Source organism: Scomber japonicus, chromosome 8 (genome assembly GCF_027409825.1).
Source record: "Scomber japonicus isolate fScoJap1 chromosome 8, fScoJap1.pri, whole genome shotgun sequence".
Lineage (NCBI taxonomy): Eukaryota > Metazoa > Chordata > Actinopteri > Scombriformes > Scombridae > Scomber > Scomber japonicus.
In genome coordinates, this window is record NC_070585.1 from 19,173,043 (window position 1) to 19,199,110 (window position 26,068).

Consider the following 26,068-nt stretch of genomic DNA (forward strand, 5'->3'; position numbering starts at 1 on the left):
GACATTTAAAATTATTTTGTGTCCAGAGAGCACTATTTGCACCACAAAGCTGCACTATTAATAACAGACAAGGCCTACAAGTATTTTGGCAGGCAAATGATCACAGGCAACCAATGGATCAGACAGGTTGTGACTTACCTCCACCTCCTCCAAGTAAAGAGTTGTTGGCTGAAAGAGACAAAAAACAATAAAGAATAATGAGAAAACATGACTGGAAACATCACAACTACAGTAGAGATGAAACTACAGTCTATTAATCAAATTAATGGCAGCAATTTCAAACATCAGTGAAAGTTTTAAGTTGCAAACATAGAAAATATTCCCAGGCTCCAGCATCTAAGATGTGAAGATTTTTCTTCACAATTCTTCTTCAGTGTTTAGAATTTAATATCTTTGGGATTTGTACTGGTGGTTGACATTTTAAAGGGGACACATCAGGTCTATATTTATATTCTGGGGCTCTACTTGAATATCTTTGCATGGTTTACAGTAAAAAAAAACTCCTTTATTTATTATATACTGGCCCTTTATGTAGTCTCTCAGTTCAGCCTCTGTCTGAAATAGGCCGTTTTTGCTCTCATTAAGGCCGCCCACCTGATGAGCCCACTCTATTCTGATTGGTTGTGGTTAGGCTATGAAAACAATGAGTGATAGCAAGAGTTTGCTTATTTTTCTCATTCTTTACTTGAAAATAGAAACGTCTCAAATGCATGTACAGGTTCAAGCCTAAATCCAATTCAAAATATATTATTGGACAATGTGAACAACATCCTAACAGCATAGATGTATAAAAATAACAGATAACCATAAAAAGCATGTCTGTTTTAAAATGACATGTCATCTTGTCCTCACAAAAAAAGGGTTTGTTTTTTTAACATTGAATCAGCAGGTTTGATTACTTGTTTGAAATCCCTTTCTCACAACATCATAAACATCACATCATTGTAGAACCATATATTCCTTTCTTCTGTGGTCATAGACAGAAATTGGGCTCTGCATGGCCTTAACCTTTCACCACAGTATTAAAAAGAAAAGCACAGTGCCTCACCATTGCACTTAATAACAGTTGTGTTCAGAGCATTTCTTCCTTCCTCACTGTGTGTGTGTGTGTGTGTGTGTGTGTGTGTGTGTGTGTGTGTGTGTGTGTGTGTGTGTGCGTGTGTGCGTGTGTGCGTGTGTGCATGTGTGCGTGTGTGCTTTGATCTCAGGTTTTATATCCAATTGGTTAAATGTGCTAAAATAACTTTAGGTATTGTTTTGCTTACATCTATTTTCTACGGTAAAAAAAGTCTCTGCATTTGTCCTTCAGAGAATAATTTGTCATTGGTGTCAGCATTTCTCAACAAGAGTAGCTCTCAATCCAAGTCCTCAGGGCTCACACTACTGCTGGTTTTGCCAACCAGTGAGTTAATCGCATTTACCTGGCATTGCAGGTGTAACTCAGCCTCTGATTAGATGGGTAGAATGAAAACCAGCAGGCTCTGGGTCCTGTCATTGAGGACTGAGAAGCACTGCACAATATGAACAAGTAGCTTCACTGCCTGCAAAGCTAATGAATAAACTCATGCTGAGGCCACAGTACAAAGGAAAATAAACAACTCTGTGAGAAGAAATAGGCAAGCACTGTGATTCAATTTGTCTTACAGTTATTATAGAAGTCAACCATACTGTGGCTTTTTTACGTGGATAACAAGGAGGTGATTGTATCTTGAAAGGGACCTATTATGTTCATTTCCAGGTCTATATTTCTATTCTGGGACTCCACTAAAGTAGTTTTGCATTATTCAGTTAAAAAAACTCCTTATTCATTGTATACTGGCCCTTTATACAGCACCTACAGTTCAGCCTCTGACTTAAAAAACAGTCTTAGGTCTTGTTAGAGTTACCCACCCAATGAGCCCACTCTGTTCTGATTTACCAGCTTTCTGAAAGCCTGCCAAGGGACAAACGTCAAAGCTGTGTTAAGTTACCATCAATGCAATAATAATAATGCAGGGATGACTAGTACTACAGAAACAGTCACAGTGATGAAGTTGTTTAATGAAGAGCTGCAGACGACTAACACACCTCCAACAGGTAAACTACTTATTTTACTCTGCCCTGCTGTGTAATGGAAAAACACTCAAGTATGCCAGCTAGACTTAAGTAATGGCTCAGCATGATGAACCCCAAAACAATGGAAAATGTAGAGCAGATGTCTACATAAAGAAGTCTGCCACAAGCCAACGTTAAAAGTAGAAATAGCTGTTGGAAACCAAGCGTTCAGAGCAGTCTGAAGCTGGAGCTTTTTGCTCACAGGGGTAATTACTACATACAGTACGTTTAATTATTTGACACTTTGGTCATGTTTTATATGAACATCCAATATTATAACATTTTATGACTGAATAAGGAAAAGCATAATGAGTCCCCTTTACATAAAATTACAATGTACTGTAATGAGATCTTTTTCTAGTTAGGCCAGTGGAGAATGAATGATTGTAGCATCACTAACCAGTGTGTCCCAAATCATCACCTTCTCTATTTGAATCAAGTCACTGCACATGTTTATAGAGTGTAAATTGCTGGCAGGGTGAAAAGACTGGTTGCGTCTGCTTCTGACATAGGCGATGATCCAAGTGTTTTCTCACCCACATACCCATAAACATGTGGAGTCAGCAGAGCTACCCCGGGGACATTTGCAGCGCTTTCAGAAAATTCAAACCCAACCACTAACTCATAAAAATATGTTCTCCAATTCTTTCTGTGCTCATGGATCACATTTTGGTTGCTGTGACCAGGTCAGGAAACTCTGATAAGCACGTAATCTCTCTGCGAGGGACAGCTACTGAGTTAAGGGATAACACACAAGGGACGCCCCTTATTTTAGTTACTCTTTGCCAGTGGGCACTGTGCCAAGTGGTCACACACTCACATAGTGTATCACACAAGTTGGAATTAGAGAGGCAAGTAGAGAGACTAAATCCCTCTGCTGTCTTTCTCTCTCAAGAATCCTCCGCTCTTCATCGTTTTCACCATCCCCCACTGCCTCATTAATTGTAAATCCCACTTAATTTCTGCCTTTAACACACTATACCCCTCAGTATATGTGAACAAGTGCCTCACTTACATCTCCCAAAGTGAATATCCACTCTCACTTGGTAAAGACAGCAGTATTCAGCTCCATACAGCACAGCATGAATTAGAAGAAAGGAAGTTATTTAATGTGACAGTGTGAGACTTTCCTGTGCAAAGATTGTTTCAGAGCTGATAGAGCTCACATGATAGAAAGGGAGTACAGCTCAGTCTAATGTAAAAGCTCATAGAAATAAAAAGTCCCCATTAAGTCTCCCATCAATCCTCGGCTGATTAGCTGCCGGCTTTACACAAGAATGACACCACATGTTCTTGTTAATACTCGTCCATGTTGACTAACACACTCCAAGCCATATGAGGTGCACAACTCCAGTCCTCCTTTTAAAAGTAAAATACAAATCTACCCGAAGCACTGGACCAAATCCACAGTGGTTGGTGGTGAAATGAACTGGTGAGCCCATCTGAGACACCAGTATTGGGTTGCACCAGCTATTGGTAAATCAATCAATTGGTTTGTGTTTGAAGTACTTCTTTAGTTCAACTCTTTTGTTAATACAATCTTGCCTACTGTCTATATCTACACTGAAAGAGTTATTGGTTGCTGTAATTGTTCCATCTCTCGATGCTGGCTTTGAAGAGATCCCTTCCTACAGTAGCATGACTCCAATATGAGAAATGGCAGACAAAATCCACAGTGTTTGTTCTGTGAAAAATGAGTTATAGAGTTTATTTAATATCAGGCTTCAGCAGTTTGAGTTGTTCAAATCAGGTGGGTCTCTTCCAGGGTTATTATTAGTCATTTTAGTTTTTTCTGGAACAGTATTTTCTTCAAGAGCGCCAGAGGAGGCACAGTAACATAATGAGTGAATCTTATGAGTAATATTTCCTAAAATTAACTATATCCTTGACTGCTGATGCCTTCCAATAAAGACAACAGATTGTTGATTTTGTCCTCCATCTCTTACAGTGGAACAGCATTAGTATGGGATACAATTACAGGATATTTTTGTGAAATGTTACTCAAACTCTTTAGCTTACATCATTATTAAACAGTTAGTGTCACGTTAGACATGTTGACCATAGTGAATATTAACAATTGTATTTCATTCAATCTAAACAGACAACAGTTACACAGATATAGTGAATTTCAGTCAGTATAGTCAGTAATATGGGGGGCAGCAGTTGCCTCACACTCAGAGAGCTGACTGAATGGTTGTCACAATTTAAATACTTGGACCAGGTGGATATATCCTAATCAGAAAAAAACACCACTAAGGTTTTTCCATCAGTGCACTTTAAATGAAAAATATGCCTCCAGATGCTTTTACCGTTATGTATCAGTTTATGATGTTTGTGCATTTCAGGACTTATCTTACGATGTAGTATTGAAATTTATTTTGTCACCCGCCTTCCCACCACCTGCCTTGTCTACATCTATTTCACTTGATGTCAAACAAATCCCCGAATGTCATTGCAATAAAACCTAGAGAACACACTGACAGTCAAGAAAATACAAGCGTCTCATCTTACTCAAAACATAACATGTTTTATGGCCAGATTGCCTTCTGAATTACCAATGTTGCCATCAGTGTAGGAATCTGTATCTTTGCCCTCTCCGTGATGGAAACTGATGACTGACTGGTGCAAAATGGTGTGCAGAAAGAAGTCCCTCTCTTACTTTTTGACACTAAGATTTCACTGTAAAGGATGTTTTAGATAGCTAATTTTGTTTTTCTGCAATCATCCTCTTTATAGCTGCTGAAGAAGTCTCAGCATGGGGTGACGCTGCCTGTGTTTGACAGCCACCTTCTTAAAAAAGAAAAATATACCTCCAAGAACATACAAAATGGCCTCAGTATTGTAGGGTACATTGTTCGAAGTGTAGTAGTACGTTGATTTGAACACTGCAAACAAGAAATGCCTAAAAACTCTGGAAAGAGCTCATCACTTGAGCCCCTTTAACTTTTAAGCACTTTGTTGATTGTTGCACTACTTTCTTGTTGTTCATGGTATTTCTTAAGCACTTGTCTACTTCCAGTCATGTCTTACTTTAATTAAAAAAACTGAAAGAAATAAAATCCTTCTGTCTGGGTCTTTTTCTCATTCTCACTTTCAGAGAGTTTAAACAGCGGCTCCTTTGAGTCACTGTTCTCTGATGCTTAATTGTCTTTGCTCGCTTGTAAGTCACTTTGGATAAAACCATCTGCCAAATGACAAAAATGTAAATTTTTTTATCCATTGAAATAAATATCAGCATCAATAATAGGGAACCTCATTCCATGCTCATGGAGGATGCCTCTGAATGAACACAATGCAAAGTGCTTGTTGGGTACTCTGATGGCATCTGAAACCCCAATCCACCACATTTTTCTGATGCTAGGATGAGCAGAATTGGTGTAACATCTCCAGGTGTATGGAGATAAGAAACTGAAGCAAGGTTTAAACTTCTATCTCAAGCTCTCCTTTTTCATTCTTCACAGAACTACTTCTATCATTTTTTGTGAGTGTGTCACCACAAAGCCGAGAGACTGTCTGAAGATGTGCACCATTATTCCCATTTGTACGATTCATTCACAACGACACAGAAAAGACACAGAGCTCTTGGTGAGAGATCAGAGGCAGTATGAAGCCAGGAGGAGACTATGATGACAGATATTTTGCCCACCTTCAAGTGTGAAGGTAGAACAGGTGAAAACACTTTTGCCTTTAGATGTGTTCGTGGTACCTCCTAGATTGCTTCAAGCATACTGAACCCTTAAAATCGCTCGTCTCTGTCGTTACTTCACTGCACCTTCGAAAAATGTATCAAACATTAATGTAGGGTTGACTGCTTGCCCTTCTTGTAGTGTTACATTATAATTGGCTATAGTGGGTGTTAGAAAGATGTTTTTGACTGAGTTCATAATTTTATTCACGGTTGGCTGCAATTCAAAAGCTATAATCCAACAGTCTATTCTCATCCTATTTTGCCTTTCACAGAAAAAGTGCGGCAAGTTCGAATTCAAGTTCAACTTTTACCTTCCATGGAAAAAGCAGAATACATTTTTATTTTATCTTTCCATTGTAAATTCATGTCACTTGTAATCTTTATTCATGGGATTATATAATTACATTATATAAGGTACAATAGACCTGTGATATATTATCAATGATCCCATGTAATGCTGCTGTTCTCTGTGTAGGAGCTTGAGATAGAACCAGCCTGTGAGCCCTGTGGGGAAACAAAGACATCAAAGCAACAAAAATACTCATGTGTATGCACAAACACGCAGTTACAGAGACACAGACACACACATACACACACACACACACATACATTCACATGCATAGAAACATACAAGCACAGCATTACAGGAGGCTGCATACACACACGGAGGATTGTGAACACTGACACATGTGCACACACATACACCACACTTTCCAGCAGTTACACACACGCAAATGCAGACAGTCGCTTTTCAGTGTTTGGGTAACCATGGCAACGATGAAGCCCAAAGGTTTGTTACTGAAACCTAGTTAATTAGAGAGAGAGAGAGAGAGAGAGTAATGTCGATACTCGAGGGAAAGTGTTTCACCATCTGTTAAAACCCACATGTACCCTGGTACCCGGTCGAGTGTAGCACTGTGTGTGTGTGTGTGTGTGTGTGTGTGTGTGTGTGTGAGAGAGAGAATGAGGGAGGGAGAGAAAGTGTTTGAGGCACACACAGTGACCACAGTTGTTGCATGTGCAAAAACAAACACACAACTCCCTTCTCCCATGGCGCTGAATGCATGGAGGCTAACAGTTTATTTTTCTTATTGGTATTAGATGACTAATTGGAATAGCTAATACTGAGCAGCTAAATAAAGCGTGCTAGCATCTGCTGCCGCGACACACCAATTATCGGAGCGGAGAAGGGATCAGGGTGATAAGTTATACAACTACATACAGACCGGGAAAAGGGAGGAGGGAGAGTAAGCTGACAGGGAGGGAGTGGAGGAGGAGAGTGTGAGGTGTCGGGGGACGGAGAAAGGGCTCGAGGAGGGGGAGAGAGAGAGAGAGAAGGAGGGAGGGGAAGGAGGGAGAGTGAGTGAGTGAGCAAGAGAGACAGAGACGAAGTGAAAGTGAGTTGAGGGTGGAGAAGGGAGACGCAGGACTAAATTTGCTGGGAACATAAAACAAGATGGAGTGTACTTCTTCTTTCTTGGGAGGTAAGTAATCACGCTGAGGGGGAGACACAGAAATTGAGGAGGGAGGGAGAGCGGGACGGAGAGCTAAATAGATTGATGCATCAGTGAAGGACAAGAGCTAAATGCTTAAAACCTGGCCAGACAGAAGAGGAAGGAAGAGGGGAAAGAAGTTGGCTGTGATGGAGTGACTAAAGAGAGGATGAAAGCACTCATCTGCTGTGTGGCTCTTTGCAAAAAAAAGGGGTGTAACCACCTGTGTGTGTGTTTGTGTGTGTGTGTGTGTGTGGAGGGGGGGGGGGTTATTTTGGAATAATGATAATGGTGATGAAAACAAGCTAAAAGCTCCTTTACATGAAGCTTTATTAAACTGGTCTTCTCTCTTTGCTTGCTGTGGCCCCTCCATCTTATTTTTCGTTCTCTCTGCACTCCGCGCCCTCACCCCCTTATTCCCTAGGCCCTGGTACAACCTGTTTGTGTATTCCTCCCTCTCCTGCCTCCCCTCTCCATCCCTCTCTCTCTCCTCACTTTTCCTAACCACCTTTATACCTCTCCAGTCATTTAATTTCTAGCCATCATTTAGTTGTTCCACTTGAGAATGCCAATCAATTTGCTGGTGTCCTTATGGAAAAAAAGGACAAAGCAACGGATACTGCACAGAATAAACACAGACACATTTATCTTAGATTAAATGTGATTAGAATATGGCTAAACTGATACAGATCGTCACCAAGACGAACTGTATAAGAAGGCTATAAAGATTAAGAGAATATTTCCAAGAGAAATGCATTAGCTTTTAATAACAAACCATTCATAATTTGAATAACCTACCATTCATTCATTCATTAATCGATTAAGCATATAGCGACAACATTTTAGGATTAACTAATGTCTGCCCCACCCTGTGCAACAAAACAAAGAGTGCACTATTGTTTAGGATTGCATAATTACATGATGATTACTTTACCACGTCTCTTGATTTTAAAGAGAATTTAATTTTATCACTGTCCTTCTTGTGTGTGGGTGTGTTAACAGGCTTTGTTGGATTTCCTTGGCCTTTTAGCAGATGTGGCTACAGACTTGTATATGTGTATGTGTTCTCAAGGTTCCTGCGGCCTCATTCTCACCTTGATAGACAACACTTGTATTTCACCTCAGGGTTGTGACTGACGCACTAAGACCATGTGGTGAACAAAGAGAAACATTGCCTGAGCCTCAGAAAACAAACATCATGCTCAACTTTGTGATGATTCACTTCAAAAATCAACATATGAGTACTGGGGAAAGAAACCCAGAGTAAAGTTAGTATTTGTTGAACAAATCTTGTGAAAAGTAGATTTAAAGGTGACATGTGATTACTGATCACCTACACATACATATTTCTACCATGCGACAACCTTCAAATAACATTAAATAAGACACAAGGAGCCGTGGTTCAACTTTATGCAAATGAGCAGTAAATGAGGCACAGAAATGACTAATTTAAGAGTAGATGTATTCACTTAATGTTCATCTGCTCTAAACCCTCCTGTGACTACAGTTACTCCATCCAATACTTGGTGGCAGTTTTTGTACTTCCTCAAAATTCAAATTCCACAGTCCAAACTGGAACGCCCATGAGTGATAACAGGAATGATGACCCCCAGAGAGAGAGAGAGAGAGACACACAACTTGGCACCACACAAGTCAGTCAAAACATGCAGTAAAAAGAACTATTAATTATAATATTTTAAGTAGTTTAACAGGGACAGGTTTAGCAAAGGCACATGAAAAATGATTTATGAATGAATTTATATATTTTTTCATATATATATATGTATATATATATATATATATATATATATATTTAAATATATTATCTCTATTAGCTTTTTTCCCACCTTTAGAGGTTCTTTTCAAATATTCATATGATGATACTGTCCAGCCATCCTCTAAGCCACAAATGGCTGGGTTAAACACCAACGAGGTCTGATTGTATTATTTCAGATACTGTATCGATTTAGTAAATATACTTTATTTGGGTGTTTCTTTTCTTGCTGAAAAATACGACAAGTTTGCATTTTCTGTTTTTTATACTTGACAACAACAGTATGTGCTCTGTGACTACATCATACCCTTTACTCACATAGTGAATGTCTTATTTGCTTCATGTGTATTTAAAAAACTGCTGTGACATAACAAACTTGCACACTCAGCGGGCCAGACATCACCCAGATGTTTGACAGGTTAGCTCTCATGCCAAACCTTTTACCCCTTGACAGGCAATATTGGATAAAGGCTTTGTCTGACATGACAAGCTGACATCATCCTCAGCTACGCTCTCAGAAAATTATTGAGCTGCTGGTAGCTTTCATTTGCAAGGACATGCAGTACAGCCCCTTCAGAATATGATGAGCAACATGCAAATATATCACAGAGGAAGCAGAGCAAAGGTTGTACAGTGTTGACGAGGACAGCAAGGAGAAGAAGGCGTTGTACTGCTGTCTGTGGTTTGACTAGTTTAGAGATGAACGTGCAAGTGGTGTCTGGTCAGGTGAGAGCACATTTCACCACAGTATTTTACTTACAAAACTACAACCATCAGCACCATCATCCATCAGCACAAATGCTACCGTGCTTATTATAAGCACGGAAAAAGAAGAAATTAAATCTATCCACTTTTGTTCGAGGCAAGAAGCAACAATCAGATTGTCATTACTCAGAAAATATTTTGAAAAGGGCAACAATTCACATCAAATATATAACTGAGTGCAGCTACAGAATCATGAGCCATCTCATCAACATCGTATTGATTCGATATTGCAATACGTTGTGACCTCTTGACTTCAAATCCTATTGGATCATTAGATTCTACTCCTACTGCACAACCACCATTTTTTATGTCTCCTCTGTGCTATTTGCCTTTGAGTTTGTGTTTGTGAAATGTTTTGCATGGTTTTTAAGGGACTGTAGCACAAACATACTTTAACCTACTTTTATTTAAGACAATTGTCTCGCAAGGCTATTAAATTGATACCATGAGGTATAACTAGTCCATAAATTACAGTAATTTGCCACTGACACACTAATAGTTCCTGTAGGAATATGACTGCTATTTTTCATCAAGGAAACTGTAAAACAAAAAAAAACATGAAACTGATTTCATCTCCTATTATAAAAATGGGTAATTAGCAACACTGTTTGTTTTTGTATGAGGGGGCCAGAATGTCATAATACAATGCAATGCAATACAGCAATGCCACATTCAATGCACTCCAAAGCATACGACCCTGGAGAGGAATGAAGGCTTCATTTAACAAAAACTGACTTTTCAAATGTAGCATTTATTTCAGGAATACTTGATTGAATTGCATTATATTGTTCAGGTGTTTGTGTTAATGTATTCTCCCTCATTAAACCTTTAAAACTAAAAATTGGTGACAAACCCTCCAGTTTACAATTTCTAGTTGAACCCAACTGATAAATCAGCCAATATTATCATATCAGATGTATGAGTTTGTGTTTATGTTTGCCAAAATAACAAAAAAGTACAGAAACAACAACGGTAAGCTTGAAGAAGCTCAGAAAAAAAACAGTGATATCGTTTATTCACTCCAGAGCACTAAATACAATTTCCCACTCAGTTGTCTCAAGTTTTAAAAAACAAACTCAGGGGATTATTATCAAAATGATTGTTACATTTACATAAATATCAGTCAATATATCGTTGACAAAAGTTCTAAACTTTAAAGTATAAATATTGATATTGGCCTAAAAAAAATCCAGTTTGGTTTCTATGGTCACCAGTTATATTGTCTGTGGTTGTGACTGAGTCTGAATGAAGGAGTTGATTGAAGTGAATCAGACTAAACCCATAGGAAGTAACCTCTGGAGGAGCGCCAGAGGGTGCTGGTGACGTGGCTGCACCAGGGCCCAGAGCCCCAAGGGACCCACATTGGCACTCAGTGTGTTGATGAGCTGTGCACATGAAAATATGTTTTTGTGTTTGTCTGTGTTTTGCACCCAGGTCTGTTACCACAACCATGTTCTGCCAGTGAAAACTACATTTAATATATAGACTAGCCATGTATGCAGTGAATCAGCCTTGACTCCCAGCAGACTCTCAGCCTTTAAAGAGTCTAAGCATTGCTTCTTTGACTTGACTCTCCCACCCAGCGCTCTTGACACAGTACCATGTCAGCGACAGTATTTGTGTTACTTTAGCCTATATGTTTTTAATTAAATCTGAGTCTGACATATAGGACCGAGCTTTTCTACATCGCTGCCAAGAGTGAGAAACCTTTCTCCTTCCTTCCCTTAAGGACCTAAATCCACTCTACTTCCATCTAAAGGGCCCCCAAACCAACTGCATGTAGGCGGCCCCAGAGCACCGTGTGAGTGTGTATGTATGTGTGTGTGTGTGTGTGTGTGCGTGTGTATACCTGTCAGTCTAACGCTTGGTGAGTTGTCGGTAATTGCTGGACCGTGGCGACCTGCTGAACCTCTGTAAAGGAGCTGAGAGAGCCCCCCACCCCCATACCCCTCCACAACACACGCACGCGCGCGCGCACGCACGTACGCACAAAAAAACAACAGTGCGCGCAGCCTCGGCGCGAGACGAAGAAGAAGAGGGGGAAGAGGAGGCGGGTTGAACGTGCGCTGGAGGCGACACCTGTCAAGCCGCTACTAAACACAGTTGGTTTATTTAAAAAGACTGAAGCGCCCTGAAGACTGGAGGGATAAACCGAGGTGGAAATAGAGATTAGTCGCACCTATTGCTGCTGTTTTGCGCTCAGGGAGAGACACGGAGCCCTTTGAGGAGGTTAAGAAAAAAGGAGTGTGGCAATAACGTTGTGAAAAGCCGCGTTTTGGAGTTAAAGTAACGAAGTTGACGTAGGTTGGATGAACCGAGAGTGAGGAGGAAAAACGTGAGGCAAGACTTTATCCGAGGTTAGTCTGTCTGTCTGTCTGTCTCTCATTCACACACACACACACACACACACACACACACACACACACGAACCTACAGTAGAGTGAAACAACAGGGTGGGAGATAAGCAGAGCACATCGCGGAGCCTCCTCAGTGCCTCCGCGGCGCGAAGAGGCTGCTGACCGGGACTTAACGGACCCGCAGAGATTCGTATTAACTTGAGAGGATGATTTGACAAGGATGAGTTGAGGGGGACGCAAGCAGGAGAGAGACATGCACACACATACACAGAGAGAAAAAGGCAGAAAATGGATAATAAAGGTAGGATCTGTTTGGGGTTGATGACTGAGGGTTAAATTTAGGTTAAAGAAGCTGGATTGTGAAGCTGTTTTATTTCTCATGGTGGTGTTGTGTGGATGCTGACAAGGCTACCTGCTGGACCGGATTTTACACAGTGAAATGGAGAAAAAAAAAAAGGTTTGAAAAAAGAGAGATTTAAACAGCAGGGCTTCAGAGAGTTACAGGCAGAGGCAGATTAAAGTGAGAGATTATACTTTGTAAAGAGATAGAATTCCCACTTGCATGTTTTCTCTCATCTCTCCCATCCCTCCTCCCTGCATCCCTCATGTGAGCAGTGTGTGTGTGTGTGTGTGTGTGTGTGTGTATGTGTGTGTGTCTGTTTCGAAGGCTATGTGTATAATTGCCCGTGGTGAGTTTGTCAGAGTCCACGACTGACTGTCTCCCAATGGACGTGCCCTTCTTAGATGACAATTTCTGCACCCCCCTCCTCCTCCTCACTTTATAACCAACTAGACTAACAACACACAAACAAAATGTTGCGTCATCCAAGTCATCTCAGCAGAACTGCTTTACATCTCTCACTTGGATGTAAACACATACATCTGCATGCACACACACACACACAAACACACACACACACACACACACGTAATTTAGAAGCCCAGGATTAGCAGTCATACCAGGCCATATTGAGACAGCAGATTAGAACGAGATTCTCTGGGCCAAAGCGGTACAGAACATGGGATTAAAGAAGAAAGGCACGGATGGATAGATGGAGTGATGGAGTGATGGACAGTGAACAAGGGAAGAGACAAGAGAGAGAGGCAAAGCGACCAAGTGAAAAAAGAGAGAGAGGGAGAGCGAGAGAGAGAGCAGCACAGGACATGAGATTAAAGTGTAATGTCCTAGAGAGGGAGAGAGAAAGAGAGAATCCAGGGCAAGTCATGCAGTTAGAGGGAACTGCACATTGGCAGAATGTGGTGAGAATAAAGACGAGGAGAAGGCAGCAGACACTCTTTCTCTATCTCCTTCCTTTTGATCTCCTCTTATTCACCCATCCAACAGCAGGAGAAGAGCGCTGCTTATATAACTCTCCATTTGAAACATAATAAACCAAAAGGGTTTGGGAGGAGGAGGAGGAGGAGGAGAGGGGGACACAATAGGCACCTAAGAGATTGTCAAAATTGCCAAACAAAATTAAAAAATAAATCCTGGAGACAGAGGTGGGTGTTCTCAGTCAAACAGACGTGCCTGTGCCTGAATAGCTAGTGTTTTTCATTTCCTGAAATCTGTTATAGGTGTCAATCATACCTCTGAGTTGAACATGGCTATTTAGAAATCTTCAACATGTGTGGCTCAGCTGACTAAGTGAGAGTCCTCTGTTTGCTTTTAACAGCTAAAGATATGCTAATGATGACTTGTATTGGCGGTTAACATTTTTTGTGGACCAGGATTATGTGCTCCTTAACCGTACACAAGTAATTATACCTGACGGATTCATCTTGTCTTTAAAGCAGCTTTTAGTTATCTTGTGTCAGTATTGTCAACTGTTGCTGATGGCATATGAGCCCAAAATTATAACAAAAGGTGCCAACAAAAGGTGTCTTGCAGTTAATTAGCATAATATTAAAATCTGATTCAAGAGCCAGATTTTCTGCCAATAATTAAGTTATGACAACCTGCTAAAATAGAGGACAATTGTCCAAAGCAACTGTTAAATTGTATGCTGTTATGTTTGACTGGACCAGTAAAAAGTGGCATGAGAGAAAGAGCATGGGAGATTTACTGAAAAGACCATAATTCAAGATCATGTGACTAAATCCTTGTCTGGTGTTGTATTGGCATCCTTTTGAGTCTTAAACCTGGATTAAGTTGTTGTTGTGAAAGTGATAGCAAACAGGAGCTGATTTTACACCACACAGACGTAGCGACATTAGTCTAATGTTCACTCTACTTTCAGCTCTGTTTTGGTCTCCACCAACTCCTGAGAGAAATATCTGGCTCTTTTTTTTTCAGCTTTCCTTGTTGAAAGCTGTACGCGTGTAGATGAGAGTGGTGAGAGTGAAACGAAACAGTAATGTTGTGGGGATACCAAAGCATTGAGCTGAAAGATGCTAAAACACTGTGTAGAGCTTCAGAGAAACAGTCAGCAGTCAGATGATTAGTTGATTAATTGATTAGTTGCCAACTATTCAATTTATTGCCACCAGTTTCGATCATTAATTGTTTTGAGTAAAAAAAATGTTTAGTCTTAGTTTCTTTAGTCTTCAATTATAGTAAACTGAATGTTTGATTGTTAATATATTATATATTTGGGCTGTTGTGGACAAAACAAGACACAGAGAACAATGATTGATTGTTTTCTTACCATTTTCAGATATTTTATATTCTAAACAGCTAATAGATTAATCAAGAAAATAGTCAACAGGTTAATCAATGATAAAAAGAATCATTAGCAGTAGCCCTATATTGCCACTGCAAGCAACTCTTGTATATGATCATTGTTTTCCATAGTTGACATGAAATTATTGATTGGTGCAGCTAATAAGTCTCTAGAACTTGATAAATGGCTGAAAAACTGAACTGTACTTATGGAGTCAGCGTTCCTCTGTGTCAGATATAAAACTCTTCCAGTATGACACCAGGAGTCAAAACTCTGCGGGCATTGTTCCCTGGTGGAAGTTTGTTCAGTTTAGCTGTGAGTGATGTCATGTAGAGGTATATATACATTAAAATAAATTAAAATGACTTTAAATATATTACAGCAGGTATTGGTGTATAAGGTGTTGTAGAGGGTTGTTATATTTCAAAGGTTACATGTTGTGATATAGCTTTGATATAGCTCCAACTATGAACATGGAAGTGCTTCTCATGTAAATGTCATAAAACAAATAGGAGTTATTTGGATAAATTGAGCACATTTTGGTCAACTAAATTGAACTATTGCAGGTGAAACACAACTGTCTGCGGACCTCCTGCACGTTGGTGCTCTCAGTGTCAATGCTTCGGTTGGTAAATGTGTGTTTTTAAAACTTATTTTGGGGCTTTGCTCACTTTGAGTCTCAGACAGTGATCAGTGCTCGGGGCTGCCGCGTCCCACTGAGAGGCTGAGTGCCTGCGGACATGACTGTGGAAGTGCTGTTTACGCCCCCTGATGATGCAATAGAAACTTTGCACCAGTTAATTTTGAAAGAGCAGCAGAAAATGGGGAAACTCCGACACCGGTGTAACGGTGACGAACAGATATTCGGCCTGGTCCAAAAATCACACCTCAAAATTCCTCTTTAATTCACACTGTAGCTTTCACCCATTAGCTTTCTACAGATTGATTTACATCTTTTTCAAACACTGTCCTCAGCTTTGCTTTCATGCCTAAAGCCATGACATTCATCATTAATGTTTCAGTGCAAAATGTAAATAATTGAACAGTATGAAACCAGGACTGAGCTGTTACTGAGCATGTCAATGCTGGTTGACTTTGGCATGCCATTAAGATTTCCTTTTATTAATGATTCAATATTAGAATCAATGCCCATCCAAATCAATACCCAGTTATAAATCTGACCCGACCGAATCGTCACCTTTCAACTAAGAAGTCATTTCACAGGAAGGCAGGTGGTTAAGTCCACTGAACAGTCAGATTTGAATCACATCAGATTGTTCTTTATTGATCAGCAGGAGAGGAAATTGTCTTGTCATCTTCACGTTCGTGGCACACATCAAGAAATAAATGAAAGACACATCGTACACAAAGCTCAATAATAAACCAAAAGGCATGAACAAGTATATGTGATGGTAGTCGGTGACTGGTACAAAAATAGTGTTCAGTCCTGTCTTCTAAAAGCAGAACAAACCAACAAAACAGGAGTAGGAGGGAACTTCCTGCTATATATATATATATATATATATATATATATATATATATATATATATACCAGTGTTAAAGTTTCCAGGCACCCCACCTTATCAGAGTCTGTGTGTGGGAAACACGGCACCAGATTTAGTTTAACCTCCCCCGAAACAATGATTTCATAACGACGTCCTGAACAGCTTTACAGAGACTCAGACCGAGACAGCACCCAGGACAATTTACTGTGGATTAAGGCATATTTTTCTCACTCATCACAAATTCTAGTAGATCACAAAACTCATTTAGATGTTAAGTCAAAGTACCAAAGAACAAATTTGTAGTCATTATCATCAGAGCAACTCTAGTCTGAACTTTTTAAAAAAAATCTGTTTTAACTATCTGATTGTTTTTTCTTTCATGCCAGAAATAACATATTCATAGATAATGTTTACATTATTGTTGTTGTGGTCTGGCCCCTTCCTGATCCCCATGAGTTCAGTGTACAGTTACACCCTCAGTCAGATACAGATCACATTTTAATTCCAGGCTTAAACGGGAAATAAAGAAAAGTCTACTAAAACATTAAATCTGCTGACCTGCAGACAAAATATGAATCAATATTTTATTCTAAGAGTAAATTCACTTTTGCTTTTTGTGTTTTTGTTTGAAAAAAGCAAACAATCTTTAAAGTTTAAGAAAAGAAGACCAACAGATAAAGTCAGACAACATTTCAAAATGGACTGTACATACACCTGGTGATTGTCAGTTGTTGAATCAACTGTAAAATGCGGAATATCGTGGAATTTGCCAAAATGTGGATGCAGTTTATAAATATCAGGGTTTTCCTTTTTCATTATACGACTCAGGTGCAGTAACAAAACATTTTTTCATAGGGCCTGAGTCAAATGAGTCTCCTCAGTGTTTTAGTGTAATTTACGGGCATGCTGCTTCTGTCCTCTGCTGTCTGTGTTGGTGTTTCACAGAGGGTGGGCTCAGCTCCTCCACACACGCACGCACTCATGCACACACAAACACGCACGCACACACTCATGCACCCACACGCAGATACACACACACACACACACACACACACACACACACACACACACACACACACACACACAGGTGGAGACAGCGAACCAGGTGAAGTGAAAGATAAAGTTTTTACTCGAGGACAACTACGCTCATTAGTGAAAGTGCAATAAAAGCTTAACAACTAAAAAGCTAATAAGAGTCATTTATTTAAACACCTGTTCGACTATTTATCAGAACACCTGTTCAACATTTCTACACACATAGAAAAGCAATATTTTCACCTAATTTGTCTTTAGAGAATTGTTATGAAGAAATTAACAAATGCAAGCTGTCTGTGTGTAGCCACACTGTTGTCACAATCCTTCAAATGTAACAAGCCCCTCCTCCCTTCACCAGAAGCCAGGGTGGAGGACAGAGGACAGGAGGAAGGACTGATATTGACTGACGTCAGGAATATTATTTATTTTATTGACATTTTAGTTTGGTTTCCAGTGATATTACTGAGTTAATATAGTGACTTTGCTGCTCTTAAAACAATATTTAGTTTTATTTAAATTTATTTAAATTCTAATCCTTTTCAGAACTTTAATTAAAAAACTATTTAGTAATGAAAAAGAACCAGTAAGAGTATGATCCCAACTGATAAGGGTCCAATAAGATAAAGTTAAAACCCTAACAATACCCGTCCCTGGTTTCTTCACTCTGACTTTGGGAAAACAAAAAAATCACTGTTTAAATCTCTTCACTATCAATCTCATTTACCAATGCTAGTTTGTAATTGTTAATTTTTTATGGCGTAAAGTATGTTGACTCATAAAAATGTGAAGGATTACTTCAGGTGCCTTCAGGTTAATGTGTGTTTCACTTCTTCGTGCTAATACCTGAGTGTACTGCACACTGAAGCATTTTCTTTGATTAAAAAATAATGCAACGATGTGTTGCATCATTGCAAATTCACTGATATGTTTAATTTAATATATACTGTAATTAAACTATGAATACTTCCTTATTGAAATTTTAAAATGATTAGACCCTCTTTCTAACGACAAAATGTACAAAATTAGGACAGAAAACACATAATTTGGAGAAAGAAATTATAACAGAATCTGGAAAAATTTAAAAGGGATTTCGTTGGGCCCTTGTAGGAGGCAGCATGGCACTGAAACAAACTGTGCTTTTATATAACTGAGGTTATGCCATGTTTTGGCTGAGTCTGTCCCGCAAAGACACAATAAATACGAATCCCCAGAAAAACCTGAAATAAATATATCCCACAGTAGATGCCAGATAAGAACATTAGAGAGATGCATTACAGAAGAGAAGGTTTTAACAATTCAGGAGGCTTTCTGACACACAAACACAGACACAATGGCTGTGTATTAGGCTGGGTTATATTGAACTGTGTTATATGGCTTTGTGTGTGTGTGTGTGTGTGTGTGTGTGTGTGTGTGTGTGTGTGTGTGTGTGTGTGTCAGTAGATTTGTCGGAGCAGGGGAATAGTGTGGGAGACGCAGGCAGGTCAGAGAGAATAGAAGTCGTGCAGAGAGAAGTTCAGAGATGAGCTTTTATTTGAGCAGCATGATGACTTCAGAGCGTCTACACTGTTCGCTTACCTAGCTTTCAACCAGCTACAACAGACAAACCAAATCCTGCCTCAATTAAAAAACAAGCTGAATAACAGTAGAAACAGGAAATTGCCCACACTTTATTCCTTTATAATGGAGATATTCTCACATACTCAGAAAGAGACTGTAGTACAGAATTGAGTGAAAAAGTGATATATAATTGATATATATTTTAAAACATAGCAAGGACAAAGAGAAACCATGCAACACAGGGCATCAATAGTCGGAGCCATGTTTTTTTGTATTTAAGATTTTAAGGATTGCAGCCGAGATAGTTCAGGTGAAATTCTTTTGTGAGAATGGTAATCTCTGGTACAAGCAGAGAAATGTGGGTAAACTGTGTATTTGACACACTTAGAGTGCTCTCAAACTTTTCAGTTCAAGGTTTGTTTATCAGCAGTCAGTTATAAACATCTTCCTCCACTGTGACATTCATGTAAAAGGACCGAGGCTGCGACCTCTGCAGGTGAATCGTTTCCCTTCAGCAGACACTGTCATTAATCTTGTATATTGCAGGTTAATGAAAGATAATTACAAAACTTTGTTACTGCGTCAAAATAGATGTAAAGGAAAATTCTAAAAAAAGAAAAAGAAAATAAACCCAAAGCAGAGTCAAGAGATGTGATCTTCCAGATGAAGAGTTCATTTGAGGCAAAGAGTGATTCTTTTTTATCCTTCTTGGATCAAAGGCTCAGAAAATTATGTACAGGGACAGGTATGCAAGTATTAATGAATAAATCAGGCACCGATGGCCAGAGGTAACTGATTATATTGAGAATAAAGAGACATTCATCATCTTATTTCTCAACATGGATATTTTATTTTGTGTTCAGTATATTGCTCTATCTTTTTCTCAATAATTGAGAGCTGTATACAATATGCAGAATAATACAAATGCAATGACATCCATCTCTGATGAGAGCTCCACGCGCTCCTCACATCAGACCACAATACAGAACATTTATAATGGCCCCAGATTGTCTTCATTTTTCAACCTTGTATCAGTTGCATCACAGTTCACATGTGTTGCAGCTGTCTGAGTGCATCGCCTGCAGCAAAAATTACTGCAATGACATGTGGTGCATGTAATTCATTTGAAATTTGTGTTTTCAAAAAAAGCTCACTTTTTAGATTTTTAGATGTGCACCAACTGTGTGCCTTTGCTGGCAATGTTTTCCTGACTTAGTATAGTATTTCTGTTGAAAAAGCAAGTTTCTAATTTCCACCTTTAACATGTTCATTGGTGAATGATGCAAAGCTCCTTCTTTGTTCTATAGTTTGGTTGACCACATATGTGAGAGCTTCTCTGAGTTCAGCCATCTTTTTGTAGTTCCTTCTTGCTTGTTTGTCTGTCTTCACATCCAGTACAACACAACCACTACAGAAACTAAGAACTTTAAGACCCAACTTTCTTACAAACTGAAAGAAAAACATCAGTTTCGTATCTTCATGCTAAATCCCACAGCGATTATGTATAATAACAACCGTTTTTCAGGTTTTTGCGCAAAATCTCTACATTTGGACCAAAATTAAGTGGAGCAAATGGAAACTACACGGCAACGAAGAGTTAAAAGTAAACACTTCTATGCAGTAAACAAGTACAAAAGCCAGTGACAGAAGAGTGTTTAGACCATTCAGGTGCTATGGTGAGGGCGACTGGCAGGAATATGTGTTTGACCTCATGTATTGAATTCCAATAGATCACTCAGGTATGCAGAAATCAAGTTTGACTCTCTGCTTGAATAAGCTTTGATAATTACTCCGTCGCCTTTTTCCAGAGTGTGCTCATTGTTTCTTTATAATGAGGAACAAAGGTAAACACAGCGAAAAACAGAGTGACTGACAGACTGACAGGAGACACATCGAGTTTTAGTTCCTTTACTTTTCACACTGAATTTCTTTTTCTTCTTTAAAAAAAAATTGAGCTCCTGTAGGAATCTTTTTTTTTTCTTCCCCAGATAATAATGAAATGGAGAGTGACAGGAAATAATAGCAAGAGAGAGAGAGAGAGAGAGAGAGAGAGAGAGAGAGAGAGAGAGAGCGATAAGGTGGTGGTGGGTGAAAGGTAACAAGGCCTCTCAGCTGGATTTGAACCTTCAGTATCGTGCCTTAGCCTGCCACCAGGAGGCCACACATACCTCACATCGTATGGATTCAAAATGACTTGTTTTGTCTGCCGTTACAATCACGCACACACACTCGTGCATGCGTGCACACACACACAGAAACACACCGCTCAAGGAACTCCAGGGATTGTGCTCCGAAGGCATTAAGTGCCAAGTTCAACCTAGCGAGAGTTATTGTGACCTATCTAAGAGTGCCTTCTGGTGCACTGCTGTGTGTGTGTATGGGTCTAAGTGTGTGTGTGTGTGTTTAGGAAGCGGGGAGGGGGGGTCCGGCCCGTAAATTGCCTCTCTGTACGTACTTCCCGTGCACCTCATTCTGAGCAGGACACATAGAGAGAAAGTGAGAGAGAGAGAGTGTAAATGCTTTGAGCCGGAAAAACCCTCAATCATATTTAATGGGATTATTTATCCACATACTGTCATGAGAAGAAGTGTATGCACGCCGAGCCGTGTGTCAATATGTGTGTTTTGCTGAGAGTTGGGGTATATCATAGCATTGCCTGGCATATAATATTGCAGGCAGATGGGTGTGTTTTTTTTTTTCTTCTTCTTTTTTTTAAGATTAAAGATAAATTCAGCTGATGTTGTACAGTTGAAAAAAAGTGTTAGCTTGATATAACGGGCCAATATTAACAGGTTGTTTTTCACTCAGACGTCGACCAGGTCACATGGTACACTGCTGATGTGATACGGAGGCTCTGCTCTCACCACGGCTCCTGAATATGTTTTTATTTTATTTGTTTTATTTTTAAATCGCAGATGGCTAAGCAGTAAAATCATGCCAGCGTGGTGTGGGAGGATTTTACTCACAGCTTCAGGAGTGTCAGTCTGTGTAAAAAAAAAAAAAAAAAACCTGCAATGAAACCTGCCTCACCCTGCCTTAAGGAACTGCCAACCCACCTAAAAAGCTTTCATCTGTGAGGGTTTCGCTGGCTTTTCAGTGTCCCATCGTCTAATTGCTGTTACAGAGGCTTTTCTGTCCTGCCAAGAATTAGACGCTGAAGGGTGGACGGTGAATCACTTTAAATCTGGGTTTCTGTTTACTGTTAAAACGGTCAAATTTTAATTGAAAGACGAGGAATTTTGGTTCGCAGCAGCTCCAGTCAGAGAATATGAACGCTCATCGTTAAAACCTGCATATTTTGTCTAATCCTAATTGGAGGTGAAGGGAGCGAGTGAAGAAGCTGGACTCGTGCTCAAAGTGTAATGTGTTATGAATATATTGTCAGCAGCACCCAAGGCCCCGGTCCTCAGAGAGCCCCATGAGAGATAATACAGTTTATTTACCGCTTATGCATAAAAATCTCTGTGCTGTCTCTGTAGCCTACAGTGTGAGGTCTGACTGTTTTAATTATTAGCCGCTGTGTTTAAAATGAAGCCAGCAGCATTTTCATTATTCGTACTATATTTTATGCATAACACCTTCACTCTCTACGCGTCAAGTGTGCACCTCTTCTACCACTCCCCTTGTTTCTTTTTCCCCTCTCATGACTGCATCTCCCCTCTTCTTTCTCTCTCTTTCTCTCTCATCTCCACTGCTATCCTCCCCACCCCACCTCCTCCTCCTCCTCCTCCTCCTCTCCAGCAGCGCTCTCTCTCTTTCTCTCTCAAAGTCTCGTTTTGCTCCCTCCTCTGCTCTTCGTTCCCTCTTTGGAAACCAGCTTCCTCCAGGGCAAAAACTCTACAGCTCACTTTGTCTCCCTGTCCGCCTCCATCTATTCTCCCCTCCTTCCATCTTTCTTCTTTATTCTCTCTCTTTCACTCCTTTTTCATCTTCTCTCTCTCTCTCTCTCTCTGACAATAGTTTTCAGGACCCATCTATTGAAAATTCCCCATTTGCGCTGCTCACTTTTGAGTGGCTCGCTCTCATCTCATCACCAGTAGAGTTTTGTCCTGTCTTTGTGCTCAGAAGAAGAAGAAGAAGAAAGAGAAGAGGATAAGTGGAGGGAAAAAAGCATACACAAGACAGGAACACTCAACCACTAACTTATACAGAGTCAGAAAGAAATTGTTTAATGTTAAAAGTCCATCTTTAATTGTTGCGCTTTTGGCAACATCTGAGCATTTATTCCAATATACCAGAAATGCACTGAAATAAACTGAATTTATATACAAAAAGGGATGATAAGAGAGGCTTGGGGGGTGGAATAAAAGAGAATAAATGGTCTAAAATGGACAAAGGCAGAAGGAGAAAGAAGGAAAACAAAAAGGAGAAAGAGAACCTCAAAAATCTGCAAAAAGCCATAATCTAAATGGGACAAGAGGAATGGCAAGGAGGAGAAGGTGTTGAAGGAAGATGAACGCCAGGGGAAAAAAACATGCTAAAATCTATTCCAAATATTCTACAAATGCTACTTAACACCTTCCAGCTGCCTGAAGAAGTCGGTTTACTGTATAAGCAAATTCAGAGATAATTGACCTCAACACTATTCTGAGTGAGAGAGATGGAGGGTGGGGAGGTGGGTGGGGCGGGTGGCAGGAAGCGACAGAGGCTGTACCGTGGTGTAAACTGCCATAGATAGTAAGTGGGAGGCAGTGTTGTCACAGTGCATAATAGTGTTGCTATCATTATTACTGGCTACTAGAACAAAGAAGAGAGATCCTGTGTGAGCGTGTATGTCTGCGACAACAAGACTATCAGTGCAAGTTCATGGGTCAAGTGTGTGTGTGTGTGCGTGTGTGTGTGTGTGTGTGTGTGTGTGTGTGTGAGAGAGAGGGAGAGCATGTAAGAGAGACTGTGAGGGTGACTGTGTCGATGTTTATTTCTGTAACTGTGGAGCAGCTCTGGAGAACTTTGCACGTGTGTGTGTGTGTGTGTGTGTGTGTATTTGTGTGTGTGTGTGTGTGTATTTGTGTGTTAGTGGCGTCCATTTTAAAGGGAACAGCTGCTGACGGAGGCTGGTGGCGCACAACCACCCAGGCACAGATCTGCCTTATGTGAAACCGATAATGCCAAAATGTTATTGACGGTGTTAAACACGTTTGTCTTGACATTTATCAGCGATGTGACTTTTTTTTTCTCTTCATGTGTACAACAACAACATTTTTAGAGCGCTGCTGCCTCACATTCCTGCATGAAGGAATTTCATTGCTTAGCTAGAAGGAACAAAGGAACGACATTTCACTGTGGATCACTTTTAGAAAAATAAAACCACAAAAAAACACAGTTCTGTCACATCAGATGGATCAGATATGGGATGAACATGATAAGAACATTAGTGCATCATTGCCACTTATAAGCTACTGTACATCTGTGATGCAGCAGTGCACTTACATCTCTCAATACATTTATTCCATTTTCTGAGTGACAGAGACTGAGTCAGGGGTGGATTAATGCTCAACTTACTAGAGGGTTGTTATACGCTTGTTGTGCATGATTTGTGTGTGTGTGTGTGTGTGTGTGTGTATGTGTGAGAGAGATATTATTTTCCGCTCCAAATCTGGATGATGCACTAAGCGGCTCGAGTTTAGGCAGCATGAGTGTCCACATTTCGTCAGATTATTGGGAGGAGCCACCTTGTTTTGCACACAGATCGTGGCCATAGTAAAGTTTAAGCTGGGAGGGAAAGGTATCTATATTTTCTTATTCTCGACAAATCCCATGAAAATCAAAAACCTTATGATCTGATTAATATAAGTTCTGCTTGTGTGGCCAAAGGCTGTTATAATTTATATCTCCAATGCTGTCCTTAAACTTTTAAAAACATATAAATGATGATATAAATGTTCTTTCAACTGGTCAACGATCAATTACTGTAGAGTATTACAAATGTCATTTATTTTGAGCTAATCCCACCTACTGTACACCCTCCTACTGCCTCAAATACTTACAGTCCACAGTAAAAAAAAAAAAACAGGGTGTCCATAAAGTCTCTTTACAATTTAACAAATTTATTACAAAAGCAAATGAATAGACAAATCTGTGGAAATGTAATCATTTAATACATCTCTATATGGGCACCATTAGTTGCACGAAGCACATCAAGACGGTACTCGATTTCTTGCCATGTTGGCTGTAGCATAGCCTCATCAATGGTGGCAATGGCATCAGTGATCTTTTGCTTCAGGTCGTTGATGTCCCGTATCTTTGTTCCATACACGATACACACATGCAATGTGATTAAAAACTTTGATAACCACTGAGTACATAGAACAAATCTGATTAACATATCTCATCAATTGCTTTTGTAATTATTTTTTTAAATTGTAAAGAGATTTTTTTTTTTTTAACTTTGCATCTTCAGTAAGAACTAATGTGCTTGCCTCAAGTGCCACACACAGTTGAATGAATGAGTGCACTACTGCCTTTTTATGATATTTGTTGAGAAAAGTAGAAAAACACCAGCCTTGTACCCTTGTGATGGTTTGTCAGCTGCAACTAATTGATGAGGTAGAAAGAGCGTAGAAACCAGCAGCAAAAATAATGCCAAGCCCTGTCTCGTGTGTTTTACAACCGAGTGTCAAAGTGATGCTAGATAGCCAAAAACCCTGTACTGAGCCTGTTCCCTCCCTTCAGATCTTTATCCTGATTATCCCTGCTCTGTCGCTCCCCTCATTTCTCTCTTTCTCTGCCCCTGACTCCCATGCTAAATGGAAGCTGTGTGTCGCTGTGTTAGGAAGCTAGTCACATCCCCCCTCACTCTTCTTTTTAGCCCCTCTTAAGAGTCGCTTCATCTCTCTTTTTTTCCCATTTCCCACCTCTACCTTTCTCTGTCTATCCTTAACACTTCTCTTCTTCTCTGTCTTTTTTCTCTCCCGCTCTGCTCCTTCCAGCCTTCGTTTTGTCCACGCCGACACCCCTGACTGATTCTGCCGGAGTCATGGCCTTCAGAGCCTGACAAGAATCCTCTGTGTGTTTGTGTCTGTGTGTGTGTGTGTGTGTGTGTATCTGTGTCTTCAAGCATAGATGAAATATGAGCTGTTAAATATGAATGCTGGGTTATGTTCCGATGCCGTATAGTCATGTCACTCATGCATGGAG

At 39.9% G+C, this 26,068-nt stretch overlaps 1 protein-coding gene across 4 annotated transcripts in view; it reads right to left on the minus strand.

The window, feature by feature from the left end:
- The window catches only part of macrod1 (mono-ADP ribosylhydrolase 1), a 115,211-nt gene that overhangs the window by 50,835 nt on the left and 38,308 nt on the right, over nucleotides 1-26,068 (minus strand). For all 4 annotated transcript variants that reach the window (XM_053323271.1, XM_053323270.1, XM_053323269.1 and 1 more), the window contains exon 4: nucleotides 139-168. In XM_053323271.1, coding sequence (XP_053179246.1) covers nucleotides 139-168 — 30 coding nt within the window. The remainder of the gene's footprint in view (nucleotides 1-138; nucleotides 169-26,068) is intronic.